The following is a 16,352-nucleotide window of genomic DNA, read 5'->3' on the forward strand; positions in this document are numbered from 1 at the left end:
CACTGGAGTGCAGCAAGGTGACCCATTGGGACCGCTCCTTTTCGCTCTTGTTTTACACCCTCTTATTCTCCATGCCTGGCATCTTGATGATGGGACTGTGGTAGGGGATTCAAGGGAAGTGGCTAAAGCTTTTGATATCATTCGAGAAACGGGCCCAAGATTAGGTCTTGTTTTGAATATCCGTAAGACTGAGATCTTTTGGCCTTCGTGCGATGGTAGTAAACTTCGTGAGGGGTTGTTCTCTTCAGACATTGGGAGGCTGGTGTTGGGGGTGAAATTGCTTGGAGGGGGTAGCTATGAAGAGAGTTGTCGGGTCTATTGAGTTAATGCATCTTTTTCCTTAGTTAAAGGACCCACAAAGTGAGCTTCTTTTACTCCGATTATGCATGGTCATAGCCAAAATTATTTTCGGCTTAAGAACCTGTCAACCGATTCACATAGAGCAGGTAGCTATATTGTTTGATAAAGAGTTGCGAGGTGCAGTTGAAGATATTGTGGTTGGTGAAGGTCCTTACTTTGGGGACCTTCAATGGAGGGTTGCTTCTTTACCTATTAGGGTCGGAGGATTGGGTTTGTACTCAGCAGTTGAGACTGCATCATATGCTTTTGTGGCTTCCAAGGCCCAGACTTGGGTATTGCAAGATCATATTTTGAGAGATAGTGGAATATATGGTATGGACTCCGATTTTAACATTGTCTTAGATGGTCTTCGTGATATGCTTCCGACTTTTGACATTAGCAATTTTGCTAGCAAGGACACCGTCCCCCAAAAATCCCAACATGTTTTGGCGAGTGGCCTTTTTAGTAAAATTGTTCAGGATATGGAAGTCAAATTTGACATGACCATTAGGCAGAAAGCAGTTTTGGGTGTTTGCAAGCATCTCATGCTCAATATTTTCTTCTAGTTATCCCTATCGATGGGTTAGGACAACATATGTCACCGATAGAGTACCGCACTATTCTCAGATACCGCATCATGATTCCTATATTTCCTATTGATGAGGTTTGCCCTGTTTGCCGTAAAGCGTGTCTGGATCAATTTGGGGAGCATGCAGTTCATTGTAAGTAGCTTCCAGGCTTCAAATATAGGCATGACTTTGTCAAGGATGTTCTTTGTGACATTTTTAAGCGCGTAGGTGTATCTGTGAAGAAAGAGGCGCATGTGAACTTTTTGACTGACCCACAAGAAGGGAGATTGACACTTAGACCTATAGATGTTCTCGTTTATGGATGGATAGGAGGGAAACATGCTTGTCTGGACTTGACTGGAGTTTCCTTACTTGTACGATTGAGAAGAAGGGATTTTATTGTGGGTCAAGCTCAAAGCTGCTTCAAGCAAAGTGACCAAACTTAAAAAAACGTGTTTTGACAATCAACATGCTTTTTTACCTTTTGCGTTTGACACCTTTGACTTCTTACACCAGATGCTGTTGATCTTTTGAAAAGAGTTCAAAGGGTCATGCATAACAATGTTGTCTCTCCTAGGTCTATGAATGTGGTTTTCAAAAGGATTTGCTTTGCCATTCAAAAAGGACTAACGACGCAGCTTGTTGTCCGTTTACCTTTCATTAATGTGAACTTATTTTGTGTGTGTGTGTGTATATATATATATATATATATATATATATATATATATATATATATATATATATATATTCTATAAATTTGTAAGTTTACTATTAAAATTTCTACTAATTTTTCCTTTAATTAATATGTATCTAACAAAACCATTAATTGAAACAGACGATTCCATCTAAATTTGCAAGAAGATACATGCAGGATTATGAAGGGATTGCAATGATAAGAAGGTTTGGTGAGAAAAGGATTTGGAAGGTGAATGTGAAATGTGATCTTGATCTTGGTTATACTTGGGTGAATACTGGTTGGAAACAATTTTGCGAGGAATATAACTTGCAAATCGGTGATGTTTGCAAGTTTGAGATGACTCAATCGGATCCATTATCTTTTACTGTCACTATTAACCGAGTTGGAGAGTAGCAAGCTGTATTTGAAGAAGCTGTAGGGATTTTCTTGATGTTTGTAGTTGGGTATTTTTATGAGTTCTGGCTATTTGTTGTGTTGCTTTTTATTATTTTTCAAACTCAGATTATGAGTACTTATGATATGTACCCTACTTAATTATTTGTATTTTTGCAACTTCTTGCTTTTATATATAATACTCGTCGTTAAAAAAAAAAAACACCAACCTTTGATATTGATGCATGGATTCAGCACTGTTATGAGTTTTAGAGTTCTTGTTTGCACTTGTGTGCTTGAACTATTGTTTTGTCTCATGTTTTAAAAGAATTAAAGGATTAAATTTATGTATTAATAATAGTTTTAAGAATTATTTAGTATATTTTTATAGTTTAGGGATTAAATTGATGATTTGTGTTAATATAGTGAAATGATATTTGTATGATCAATTTTAAACAATTTTTAGAAGAACTATGTATCACATTCTTACTGTCAATTATGTTTGTCTGAAATATAAGAGGAGAAAGAAAATTGTTGTCTTAAAATTAAAATTGTTATAAATTTAGTTGTACAATAACATATATTAGTCATAAATTGAAGTGGCTGGTGTATGGTAAACAAATTTTAACACCTAGTTTTGGGGTCCATACAAATATTGATCCTGTAGGCATAGCAAAGATAAAATAGATTAAGATATGGAGACAAATTCACAAAGATAAAATGAAGGAAGGATAAGTAAGTAGTGCAAGTAAGACAAAATGTGACCGAGAGTAGTAAGTGAATAAGCTGGACCAATTGAGACTAGTAACTAGTTAATGATATGCTATCTTCAGACATAAATATAAGAAAAAAACCACTTTTAATTTTGGACACAAATATAAGTAAAAATCAACTACTTTTAAACTAATTAATAGTACTATTTTTAATATACCTTTATTTAATCATTTCAGTTTACAAAAGTTTATGTGATTTCTAAGGCATAAATCACTTTTCAAAGGGTAATATGGTAAACTTAACTCATGTTTTGTATTAAATCAAGAAAGTTAACTACACTTAACTAAATTTCTTAAACACCGTGTAAACAATTATTTTTTCTTATATTTGTGTCCGGAAGGAGTAAGCTAGAAATGGAATGCCTTTGCTTTGGAGATTTGGAAAAGCAGCTTTTATTTTTTTTTTATAAACATAATGTATCCTCCGCACGCAACCGTAGAGACTAATCCCTTCGAGGTAACTGAGATCCATTTAAGGGGTTGAACTATCCCAACAAATGCTTCTCCATACACATCGGCCGGGGATCGAACTCATGACCAAATGATTAACGGATGCAAGTATGTATCAGTTGTGCTGTTGGTGGAAAATCAACTTTTAATTTGCCACAAAACTGTCCTTCCTTCACAAACATCAGAGACAAAGTCAATAAATATTAAACAACTAATTTCAAAAAGCAACCAATAGTTCGATATCAACTCCACACTTTAAACAAAATCCTATCATCACACAAACAATATAGAATTCTATCATCACTGTCATCATAGTCCGATCTGCTTTATACTTTTACTTATTTTCTAAGTTATTAATCTTCGTCGTCCGATCTCAATCGTAAGATCAACAACATTCTGACTGCATAGTTCCCTGACTGCAGGAAATCCAGATCTCAAAATCAGTGGAGCCAGTCTTTTGCAAAAGGACTAAATCAGACATGCAATATATATATATATATATATATATATATATATATATATATATTTTAACGTGTTATGATGTTTCTTCTCTCTACTTGGTGGTAATTAATCTCAACTAAAATATGTTTGACAATTATTGTGAATTTTCTGTCTCAACTAATCAGGCTCTGAAGGGCTAGATGTACTTCCTTGACCAAGTTCTCCACTTCTCTCTCTCTGCATGAGTTCTCTCTATTTTTTTACATGTTATGATGTTTCTTCTCTCTATTTGGTGGTAATTAATCTCAACTAAAATATGTTTGACAATTATTGTGAATTTTCTCTCTCAAGTAATCAGGCTCTGAAGGCTGGAAGTACTTCCTTGACCAAGTTCTCCACTTCTCTCTCTGCATGAGTTCTCTCTATTTACGATTGAGTTATTTTATCTCTATTTCGATCTCTTTCCATAATTAGTAATTTTAAAAATATTTATGAGTAAATAGAAATTTAGTAATTTTGCTAAGAGTTTTAATTTCTCATATTTTAAAAATATTTACATGTACTAAAAAAAATTATGAGTAATTTATCAAAACTCTAAAAAATTTGTAATATTTTGTACATCATGAAATTATTTCATTAGTAGTACTTTGATAATTTAATCAATATAAGTTCCAAAAAAAATCTAATAAGTGGATAAAATTTGTTGGGTGATATACAAACAAAACAAAAAAATGTAGGGTGATAAAAGGTGGAGATAACAAAAGAGAACCAACCAAGTCCAACACATGGCTCTTTGTTCCTCACTTTCACTTATCCCTCCCATAATCACTTCTCCATCCAAACCCACTTCCAAATCCTTCTCATCTTCAACACCATCCAACTTTCATGGCATATTCAAAAAGAGTAACAACAATTCAACAAAGTTCTTGTTGAATGCTGGTTTTAATCTCATTGAACCTGACCTCAATGAAGATCCTATAGATCAATTTCGCACTAATGGCATTGCACCTGTATAAATTTGTTATATATTCACTTCATTTTGATTTGGTTAGGTCTTTTTATGACATATATCCTTTTGTTTTTGTGATGGAGTTTGTTTGTTTTGTGTGAATTTTAGGAAGATTTTGAGTATGGTATATTTGATGGTCATCATACTTTCTATGAAGGAGAAGAAAAGACAGGTATTTTGTTTGTTCGATAATGCTTACTTTCTTAGTTTTAGTTTCTTTTTCTTTTTTCACTTTTATTTTTGAATGGAAATTGGATACGGATTTAGATTGTCCGCGGTAAAAAAAAAAACACAATTTCACACTGTTTTGTATCTGGAGTCTTGGCCATTGACTATCAGATCAAACAGATTAGATTAACTCATTTATAAAATTATTAGAAATGATCTTAGCCATACATTTATGATCAGACGGTCTTCACCACATGAATAAATAATTGAGATATTAAAGGAGTCATGAATTTCCCCTGTTTCCCATGATTGATTTTCATATCTGAATTGATAAACATGGGGCTATAAATTTATTGATACTTCAATTTATGGAAATTATTACTGGGTGTTTGTTTCCTTCGGCCGTAAAATTTGAACGCAATTGTATTCGTGAGTTTAGCTAAATTGGTAGAAACATTACATTTTATAAGTAAGAGTTGGGGTCCGATCTTCGAACACTCAACTTATTCATTTCAAGGGACGTGACAAAAAAACATTGAAGGCAATTTGTCAAATTGATAAAAGTAGAATGCTCTGATTAAATGTGAATTTGTTTTCCTAACAAAACTTAATGATGAATATTAATTTCAGGAACATTTTGGGGTGCTATTATGGATGATGTAATAGCAGTAGGACCCCCCACTGGATTTCAGGGTATGTTTTCCATCCACCAATATTCACCATTTTCTAACTTGTATTACAAGTAATGTTTTAAAAACTGTATTGGAGATTGAACCGGTAAAATCTCTAAATTATGATTCAATTATGGGGATTATCAATAGTGTTTAAACAAATATGTTGGCTACCTCCATTGCAACATCAACAATAATATGAAAGTCTTTTTGTTGTCGCAAATGCAATGCAACCGTATCAGACACATTTGGCCATAAATTTCTGCAATATCAAAGCTTGTGACTTGAGCTGACCCTTGACCGCAATTTTGAGTATAATAGTGGATTTTGATTATTGACTTACTTCTAATTTTGATTCTCATGCAGGGCTTATTTCATGGCTCTTCCCACCAGCCATTGCTGCAGGGGTATTCTTCGATGTTCCGGTAATTTTAAATGTTAATTAACATTGATTAATGAAGAAAGACACAATCTTTGAATTGTCTGATCTTAATTGGCGATTCACAATGTCCTCGAGACATTGATATCCTTTCAATTAAGATCAGGCAATTCAAAGAAACGCTGACTTTTATTTTATACAGTTTGACCATCTGACTTTGATCAAACTACATTTTGACTATGTTGTCTTGTAGGGGGAGTACTTATTCATTGGAGCAGGCATATTTACAATTGTATTTTGCATTATTGAAATGGATAAACCTGATCAACCTCATCACTTTGAACCTCAAATATACAATATGGAAAGAAGAGCTAGAGACAAGTTGATAAATGAGTATAATACAATGAGCATATGGGATTTTAATGAAAAATATGGAGACCTTTGGGATTTTACAATCACCAAGGATGCCAATGATATAATGAAGAGATAACTATTTGTCTATAATGTAGATGGCATTTTAATATTTAAAATATAATGAATGAATATGAAGCATACCCTTATAAATTTTTAAATTTTCATGCTTTTATGTTGAATCTAGATGTGTGTATATTCCCCCTATTTCTATAGCAAACAGCATAGTCAAATATAATATATTCAAAGTTTTCACTATTTTTAATTGGCTAAATTGCAGTTTTGGCCCCCACGTTTCATAATTATGCGATTTTGGCCCCCCACGTTTCATAATTGTGCGATTTTGGCCCCCCACGTTTCAAATGTGCGATTTTGGTCCCCCACGTTTGCCTCATTTTGCATTTATTGGTCCCCGTTGACTATTTTGACCAAAAAATTGATGACATGGAATATTTTTTACACGTGTCTTAATTGTATTGGCCAACCAAAATTTATTATTATTTTTTAAAAAAAAAATAATCAAGGAAAGGTCACGTGATTTTTTTTTTGGGGGTTAATTTTTTTTTTTCCGGCAATGTCCTTTTGTATAATGAATGAATATTTTGAATTTGAAATATTTTGAATTATGATTTTTTTGTTAAACCAATTAATGAGACCAAGTTTTTAGATTCTGGTTTTTCAATATAGCATAATCAATTCTTGAAACCAATGAGAATTTGGTAGAAGCAAGTGCATCAACATAATATTTGTGGTGGAGAATAATGTTCTTGAAAAAGTCACGTGACCTATCCTTTTTTTAAAAAAAAAATAATAATAAATTTTGGTTGACCAATACAATTAAGACACGTGTAAAAAATATTCCATGTCATCAATTTTTTGGTCAAAATAGTCAACGGGGACCAAGAAATGCAAAAGGGGGCAAACGTGGGGACCAAAATCGCACATTTGAAACGTGGGGGGCCAAAATCGCACAATTATGAAACGTGGGGGGCCAAAATCGCACATTTGAAACGTGGGGGGCCAAAATCGCACAATTATGAAACGTGGGGGGGCCAAAACTGCAATTTAGCCTTTTTAATTTTATAACCTAAACAAAATTCTTTTACAAATAGTCAAATACAATATATTCAAAGTTTACACTATTTTTAATTTTATATCCTAAAACAGTACGTATATGTTACTCCCACTTCTACATTGACAAAATGCTCCAAGAAAAATGTAAATCATAGTCAAAAAGTCTATGTAATTAAAGACTGTGGGTCTAGTTAGTTATGATGGCATGGCATTTAGTGATGCCTTGACCAGTTCTATTCTAGAAGACATCTAGAAAATTCAACATCCATGATTTCAGTATCTCACTTGAACCAGTGCCCACTAAGTATAGGCATTGGGGGAATGGCTTAGAGCATCTCTATTGAAGATATTTAATAAAAATGATCTTACTTTATTTTATTTTATTTTTAATTATTATCATTAGAGCAATTATGTGATAAGTCATTAGGTTTGAGGTTCAGGTTCGAAATTTAGCTCCATCGTGAACAATTCTGTTTTTATTTTTTACTTATGAATTATGTGGGTTGAGATAATTAGCCAAAGTGAGTTGCTTGTGGACTCAAATGGAATCAAGCTCGAGCTAGAAAAAAATTTCATGTCTCTAATTGAGTTTTGAGCTGAAAACGAATCGAACTGTATTGAAACCTTCGTGAACTTTAAACAAATGAACTCGAGCTAAAAAATGTTTATATCGAACTCAAGTTGGGTTATGGACAGAACCACCGATTCTTATCGAGTCGAGCTCAATCAGGTTCGACTCAACTCGAATAATTTCCAACTCTACTTTTTAGTAACTTTGCCCCACCACTGACCACCACAAAATCGCTCCCAAACAGGAGTTACTGAAATTCCTTATTTTCTCCAAAAGAGGATATGATTTTCGAGGATTATTGATCGAGAGAGGTGACAATCAAGAGAAGCCATATTATAGAATTTGCGAACATTTCACACTAAATATTATGAGACCCATGAGTAAAAACCCTTAGTCACACCCAAGGTTAAGGTTCACACCCGCCGTATCAAAATTAAATTGTGTGCAGTGTGACAATCAGAGACGGCCCTGAGCAAGGTCAATACGACCTTTTCACTTAGGACCTCATAAAATAGAGGGATTTAAAATTTTAATTTATTGTATTTTTTGAAATATTTGTTGGAAATAGTTTTTTTTTTATTTAACAATTGGAAATAGTTGTAAAATATAAAACAATATAGCTACTAGTCTAGTGGTTGAGAGTTACTTGTGTTAAATATTATATATGCTAGTAATAGTCCCATGTATTTGCATTTTTTTTTTACTACCTCCATCCCTAATTATAAGACTCTGTTTGACAAAAATATACTATTCATTTACCTTGTTTTGACCGTATATTTTTAATAATATATAAATGTAAATATTATAAGATCTTGTTTTCAATTTGTTTTGATGAGTATTTTCAAAATATTAAATTTTTATAATTTTTACTAATAAACAATTAAATATATTAGTGATCAAAATTGTGCATTGACGTACGTACAGTGGTCAAACAAGATCTTATAATTAGGGACGAAGGTAATATATTTTTTAATTATGAGTCCAATTTTTAATTGTCAAAGAATTAATAGAAATATTTTTACGGCCCTGGTGACAACATACGTCAACTACATCTAAATTCATGAACTTTACCACACAAGTTCCACAAGTGGGGTGTGAAAATGTGACTACATAATCCACCCTTATTTCCCCCACACAATTTAAAATCTTAAAAAGTCATTAATTTTGTACCTACCAACATTACCTGCGTGTCGCATAAGGCAGTTGTGGAAAATTGAAAATCCCTGCCCAAACCCATCATTCATACTATATGCTCATTTCTAATTAATTGAGAATTGAAGTTAAAAAGTTAGAGTTAGGCTTTATTCTATGTTTCAATGTTTGAGAAATGTTAACAACATTCTATTTTTTACATTCATTATAATATTTATTTATTGGTTGGAATTAATTGGAAACAGATTCTCTCCGGTTATGAAATTTTTGCTAGTAAAGATTAAAAAATAGTGTATATATTTTGACTAAAAATATAATCTGAACTTTTATAAAATACACAATTATAATGATAAAAAAAAACTTAAAATACATAAAATCTTATATAAATTATAATTGTCCTTTATGAGGTCTCATATTCTGAAAATGTTCGATAATATTTTCTCTACCAATATTATAAAATTGTTCGCTCACTATATATGTAACTAAATGATCATTAAAAAAAGTATAAATATATAAGAGAAATAGACAAAAAATGGTTGGGGGAGAAAAAATTGATGCTTTGATGAATTGAGAGGGAAGATAATTAAGAGAGAAAGTGTATGAAAATTCAAAAGTTAAAAATAAGATGATAAATTAATGGTGAGTGTGATTAATAGACTTAGTCATGGAGGGTTAAAAAGAATAATAATACTAGTCACAATGCATAGTAAAGTTTTTTATCGATGAAATGCATAGCGGACTTTAATGACTAGAAATTAGTGTAATCCCTCCGTCCTAAATTATAAGGGAAAAAACTCCAATTTTTTTGTCCCAAATTATAAGGGACAAACTATTTTCAATAATTTTTTTTCCTTAATCTCATAAAATTAAATGCAAATTGCATTTAATTTTCTCTCTTTTCCTTTTTCTCAATAAACAACAACCAATAAAAATTATTTTTACATCTTCTCATGCAACTTATTCCAATGAAAACCCGCAAAAACATATTTCAAATTATCATATTTTACTTTTTCTTAATAAGTATGATTTTTTGTTTTTTTCCTCATAATTTGCGACGGAGAGAGTATTTAATATTTTTTTCTCTAGTAGTTTAGTTGCTAGAAATTCCAATTTAAAAGTGAATAAGTATAGTGTCCAAAGTTTGAATCTCAATTTCTGATGTTACTACCAATTGAGCTAAGCTCAAGGGAACTCTGCACGTAATGTTAGCTAGAGGTAAATTTGGATTAAATTAATTAATATTGCATGTATTATAGTATACCAAGATTAAAGGACACATATTTTGATACCTATTTTTTTTCCGCTAAGGTTACACTTATTTTTGGACGGAATGAGTAAGACTAAAGACTCAACTACTAAAAAATGAATTGGCTCAACTGGTGCGAGACTTGTATCATTTAAACTGGTGGTTATCTTTAGTTCATGCGTATGAAAAACATTTGATGGGAGACAAAAACACTTCGTGTGTATCCCATAAATTTCTTGATGAAAATTAGTCACCACTAAATAGTGGTGGAAATTTCATATAGTAAATAGAATTGTTTTGGTAGAAATTTTGTTCCTCTTAATTATTTTAACAACAAAAAAGAATATTAACACTTGAAAGTATTAATATATTAAACTCTCACTTTAACAATAAAATTATTAACTAACCAATAACCAATAAACACATTAGAAAATTAGGTTAAAGTTATTATTTTCTTATTTTCATGTATGTAATATTTTTGTTTAAGTAGTATAATATATTGATAAAAATATTTCAACATATGAATATCATTATATTCACATCTTTGTCTATTAACTATTCACATTTTTATCTATTAACTAATAAATAGTTGAAATATCCGTCTAATTTTTTTTTTTTTATAAGCAAAATATCCATCTAATTAATCTACACATATTATTTGCTGCCATTTATTGTAGGGAGTTGATAATATGTGAATGTTTTCGTGTTGATGGCTGGTTCATTTATCAGCTTTATCCGAAATAATTTTTTGAAAAACGTTTTAAATTACATAGTTTAAGATTCTCTTAAGGTTTTTTATTTGTTTTATTTTATTTTTTGGGAGTTAGGTTCAGCCCCCTTTTATACTTATTACTTTTCATTTTTTATATATATATTGATGATCACTTAGCAAGTCGTTAGAACTTACGAGGTATGTCATTTTTAACACATCTTCTACTCTTTTTAATGTTATTAGGCTTTTAATTCACCTAATTTTTTTTTTACACGCATACGTCAAAATACTTCTTCGTGTCTGTGACGGATTTTATCATTTTCAATTTAAGAGATATAAATTGATGCTTGATTAGAAACATAAGAAGAATGAGACTTGAATATTGACTAATGACTAGTCAGATTTCAAAGCCGACTCAAAAGACCACAAATATATATAAACACATACAAAACCAAACCATGAAAGAAAAAAAACCAAAACAAAACAGAGCAAAAAAAAATGAAAACTTTCAAACTCCACCACCACTTCTTCACCCTCCTTTTCTTTCTCCTCCTCCTACCCTTCCTTAAATCACAAACTGAAAGACAAGAAAACAACACAGGCTACACCTGCAACAACAATAACAAAAACCAAACACAACTTTATCCATGTCAATCATATGCATACTACAGAGCAACACCACCAAATTACCTCGATTTAGCTACCATTTCAGATCTTTTTTCATTAAGTCGCTTAATGATCTCAAAACCAAGCAATATCTCTTCACCTTCATCCCCTTTAGTCCCTAATCAACCCCTTTTAATCCCTTTAACTTGTTCTTGCAATTTCATCAACACCACTTTTGGTTCAATCTCTTACTCCAATATCACTTACACTATAAAACCAAATGACACTTTTTTCCTTGTTTCAACTATAAACTTTCAAAATCTCACTACTTATCCATCTGTTGAAGTTGTTAATCCTAATCTTGTTCCTACTAATCTCTCTATTGGTGATAATGCTGTTTTCCCTATTTTTTGTAAGTGTCCTGATAAAACCAAAACAAATTCAAGTTTCATGATTTCTTATGTTGTTCAACCTTTTGATAATGTTTCATCAATTGCATCAATGTTTGGAACAACTGAAAAATCCATAATTGATGTGAATGGTGAAAAATTGTATGTTTATGATACAATTTTTGTTCCTGTTAATAAATTACCTGTCTTGAAACAACCTAGTACTCTTGTTCCTTCTCCTCCACCAAGTGGAAATTTTGATGATGGTGATGATGATGATGATAAGAGTGGAACTGTTAGAGGGTTAGCTATTGGATTGGGAATTTTAGGGTTTTTGTTGATTTTGGTTTTAGGGATTTGGCTTTATAGAGAGGTTTTGGTTAAGAAGGAAAAGAAAGGGAGAGATTTGTATTTTGGAGATAAAGGGTATAATGGGAATAATAATGATAATAAGAAGAAGAAACAAATGGATGTGAATTTTATGGCTAATGTTTCTGATTGTTTGGATAAGTATAGAGTTTTTGGATTTGATGAATTAGTTGATGCTACTAATGGGTTTGATGAAAGTTATTTGATTCAAGGAAGTGTTTATAAAGGTGAAATTGATGGACAAGTTTATGCTATTAAGAAGATGAAATGGAATGCTTATGAAGAACTCAAAATCTTGCAGAAGGTAATGCACTAACACTTTTATTAATTTTTCATATCTTATACCTTTAATTATTTGTTGATGATAGTGTTTATACTATGTTGAAAATGTTAGTGTTATTTTGCTTACAAAAAAAAAAATCGATCGTGTTGAGTCATGACCCAACCCCAACGGATTAAATGAGTGAAGATTTATTTGAGTCCGTAAGAATAAATTGTGAGATTAATTTGGTTTTTAAGAAAAGTAAAAGAAAAGAATTAGTAAAAAAAAAAAAGGAAAAGTAAAAGAAATTTAGTTCTAAAGATAAAAAATTTACAATTTAGTTGCAACATTTGGATTTTAGACTCTACTTATTGTGATTTTTTATTTTTTATTTTTTGCAAAAATTATAATTTATTTTTAATTTAGTAAGGACGAAATTGTACCTTTTGAGAGACTAAAATGAATGTTATCTTGTTTAAAGTTGATGGATAGTGGAAGATTCAAAATCACACATAATTGGTAGATTGGAATTTAGGACAGTCCATAAGGGAGGAATGAATAGAAAACCATTACTAGAACAAAATATGCTTCAAGTTGATATCCTATTGTTGATGATATTAAGGTGATGTGACTTGTCTAATTAGATGATATCATTCGACCAATATTTTATAAATCAATACAAGAATTAAAAATAAAATTTATGTAACATTATCAAAACAAGGGTATAAACCTCTAGATTCCTAGATGATACAAATTTATTTTAACATTGGTCATTATTTAATGATGGTGGAACTATCCTCAAACTGTTTTTTTTCTTCTTAATCATTCATTAGCCATTATTTTTGTACTTGATTTTTCAGAAAGGTATCAAGATGAATAAAATATTAATTTGTAGTGGTTAATGGTTTTGTTGCTTGTGGTTATTTAATTTAATGAAAGTTGTTTGTCTTATTTTTCAAATCTAAGGTTGAACTTTTATAAAAAATACATTAACAAAGAAAAGGATAAATTTAAATAAGTAAAAAATAGTCTATGGTGTATTATTATTTTTTGTCCTTATCTATCTTTATAGTACTTAGTTTTGAGTGTGGGCCTTTGCTACCAAAAACCGCACACATTGTTTGAAAGCATGTATTTGGACTAATATTAAAGGTGGGAAGGGAAAGTAGTGCTCTTTTTTTTTTTATTATTATTTTTAATTATGTCATGTCATGAATATACTCTTTATGCTTCAAAAAAAAATGAATAAACTCTTTAATCGATTGAAAGTTAAATGGATTCCACTAAATTTATGTGTGACTTATATAATTTATTGTAGCTCGTTTGAATTTCAATAATAAAAAAGTGTTGAAATGGGTTAGTGAGTATGCAAAACTAACGAAAAATTCTCACCCCCGCCCCTAACAATCTTTTAGCCCCCTCCAAATTACTATTTTACCCTTGCAGAAAGGTTTGGAACGTATTTTCCGACATTTTTCTAGTTTAAATATTGTTTTTAACGTAAAAAAAGTTCGGAAAATACGTTCTGAATTTTTATCGCAAGGGCAAAAAAGTCATTTTGGGAGGGGGTGGGGGGTTGGAGAATTTTAGGCAACTAATGTAATATAATGGGTCATCAATTCATTTGGGCCATCCTTAAAAAAAATTATTTGGGCCAATCTCAATGTTGTCAACAAAATTCTCATTAATACCCCCCCCTACCTATGCTTAGTCCCCTTACCCAACATTTTTCCAAAAATTTCATTTACACTTTTTTTTTATTACAATGTTTATTTTTTGAGTATCGTTGATAACAATGTGTCATTTTGTGTTTTGAAGGTAAACCATGGGAATTTGGTGAAGTTGGAAGGATTTTGCATAGAACAAGAAGAATCAAATTGTTATCTAGTCTATGAATATGTTGAAAATGGATCTCTCTACTCATGGCTACATGAAGAGAAAAACCAAAAGTTGAATTGGATAACAAGGCTAAGAATAGCCATTGACATTGCCAATGGTTTATTATACATTCATGAACACACAAGACCAAAAGTTGTACACAAAGACATAAAAAGTAGCAACATTCTCTTGGACTCAAACAAGAGAGCTAAAATTGCGAATTTTGGTCTTGCAAAGAGTGGAATAAATGCAATTACAATGCACATTGTTGGAACACAAGGGTACATTTCGCCTGAATATCTAGCCGATGGTATTGTGTCAACAAAGATGGATGTATTTTCTTTTGGTGTTGTGTTGCTTGAATTGATTTCTGGAAAGGAAGTTGTTGATGATGAGGGAAATGTTTTGTGGGCTAATGCTATTAAAACTTTTGAAGTGAAAAATGAACAAGAAAAGGCTAGAAGACTTAAGGAATGGTTGGATAATGCTATTTTAAGGGAGACATGTTCAATGGAAAGTTTGATGGGTGTACTTAATGTTGCAATTGCTTGTTTGAATAGAGATCCATCAAAGAGGCCTAGCATTATAGATATTGTTTATTCACTTAGTAAATGTGAAGACACTGGATTTGAGGTCTCAGATGATGGGTTTAGTTCACAAAACTTGGTGGCTAGGTGAACTAGGTTATGTCCATATTTTGGTATCACGATGAGTATGTCAGAATGTCGGTGACCTACCGTAATTTTTCAAAAGTTACATTCTGTAGCTTCTACAAAATCGTGATGGATCATCGTGATTCTGACATACTCATCATGATACCAAACATACACTATATCTTGCTAGCCCAATTAAATTAATGGATCCAAATATGTAGAATTTCTTAAAGAATAGTTTTTTGAACCCAACAATAGGGAAAATGTAAAATATTTTTGGTAGTAGTTAATATAATATAATACAGTACAATGTAATTAAAATAATTTTGATTGTTTGGATTACCATTAATATCTTAGGATTTAAGATTGTATGTGGCTTAAAACAACTACAAAATAGGTACTTGGGAGTTTTATTAGAGTTTAGAATCTAAGTTAATAGTCTTAGAATTAGTCTAAGAATGTGATCATTTAAATAAATTTAATTTTAAGGTGATCATTATGGATGTATGGAATATGTGTGATAGTTATTGTTCTGTATTAATTATACTATGAAAGATGAATGAATTTTATGATGAATGTCAATGTGGTGACATTTTGTTTGTGATATAATATACAAATTGAGAGTTAGTTGGATAAATTTTTTCTATGTATCTTTCTCTAATAAGTTAATAACATTGATGCCAAATCATCGTTTATCAAAAGAAGAAGAAAAAACATATTGAAGCCAAATCATCACTTCAAATTTAAATTTCTTTGGCATATAGTGTAAGTATCACACAGTTTGATTTTTTTTAAATAAAAAAAGTTTATAATTTTAGTGTTTTATCGAAAACACGGGCGATGGTGTTATTCTTAATTTTTGTGAACTGATGTTTCGTGATTATAAGTATTATTATTCAAATGTAAAAGAAATACATAAGTTGACTAAAAAACAAAGAAAACAATAAGATTATGATCAGGGCCCTTTTGATAATTTTGGTGCCCTATGGACGAATTTATAATTTGTGCCTAACTACTAAATAGTATTAAAAATATTTGAATTTCTAAAGACATTGAATTTTTTATTAAATATCAAAATACTTCTACAAAATAATTCATACAAGCATTTCTAGATGCAAAGCCACTAATAATTGTTTCTACATCTCATCTAGATGCCACTAA

At 31.0% G+C, this 16,352-nt stretch overlaps 2 protein-coding genes across 2 annotated transcripts; both read left to right on the forward strand.

Annotated features, from left to right (window-relative positions):
• Positions 1-4,379: 4,379 nt before the first annotated feature.
• LOC123908410 (photosynthetic NDH subunit of subcomplex B 5, chloroplastic) lies at positions 4,380-6,461 on the forward strand. The gene is made up of 5 exons (XM_045959034.1): positions 4,380-4,651; positions 4,759-4,822; positions 5,449-5,511; positions 5,856-5,914; positions 6,122-6,461. The coding sequence occupies exons 1-5, from the start codon at positions 4,427-4,429 to the stop codon at positions 6,356-6,358; spliced, it is 648 nt and encodes a 215-aa protein (XP_045814990.1). The 5' UTR covers positions 4,380-4,426; the 3' UTR covers positions 6,359-6,461.
• Positions 6,462-11,400: 4,939 nt separating this feature from the next.
• On the forward strand, positions 11,401-15,685 carry LOC123908419 (serine/threonine receptor-like kinase NFP). The gene is made up of 2 exons (XM_045959044.1): positions 11,401-12,702; positions 14,479-15,685. The coding sequence occupies exons 1-2, from the start codon at positions 11,533-11,535 to the stop codon at positions 15,214-15,216; spliced, it is 1,908 nt and encodes a 635-aa protein (XP_045815000.1). The 5' UTR covers positions 11,401-11,532; the 3' UTR covers positions 15,217-15,685.
• Positions 15,686-16,352: the final 667 nt, after the last annotated feature.

Source organism: Trifolium pratense, linkage group LG1, assembly GCF_020283565.1.
Source record: "Trifolium pratense cultivar HEN17-A07 linkage group LG1, ARS_RC_1.1, whole genome shotgun sequence".
In the NCBI taxonomy this organism is placed as follows: domain Eukaryota; kingdom Viridiplantae; phylum Streptophyta; class Magnoliopsida; order Fabales; family Fabaceae; genus Trifolium; species Trifolium pratense.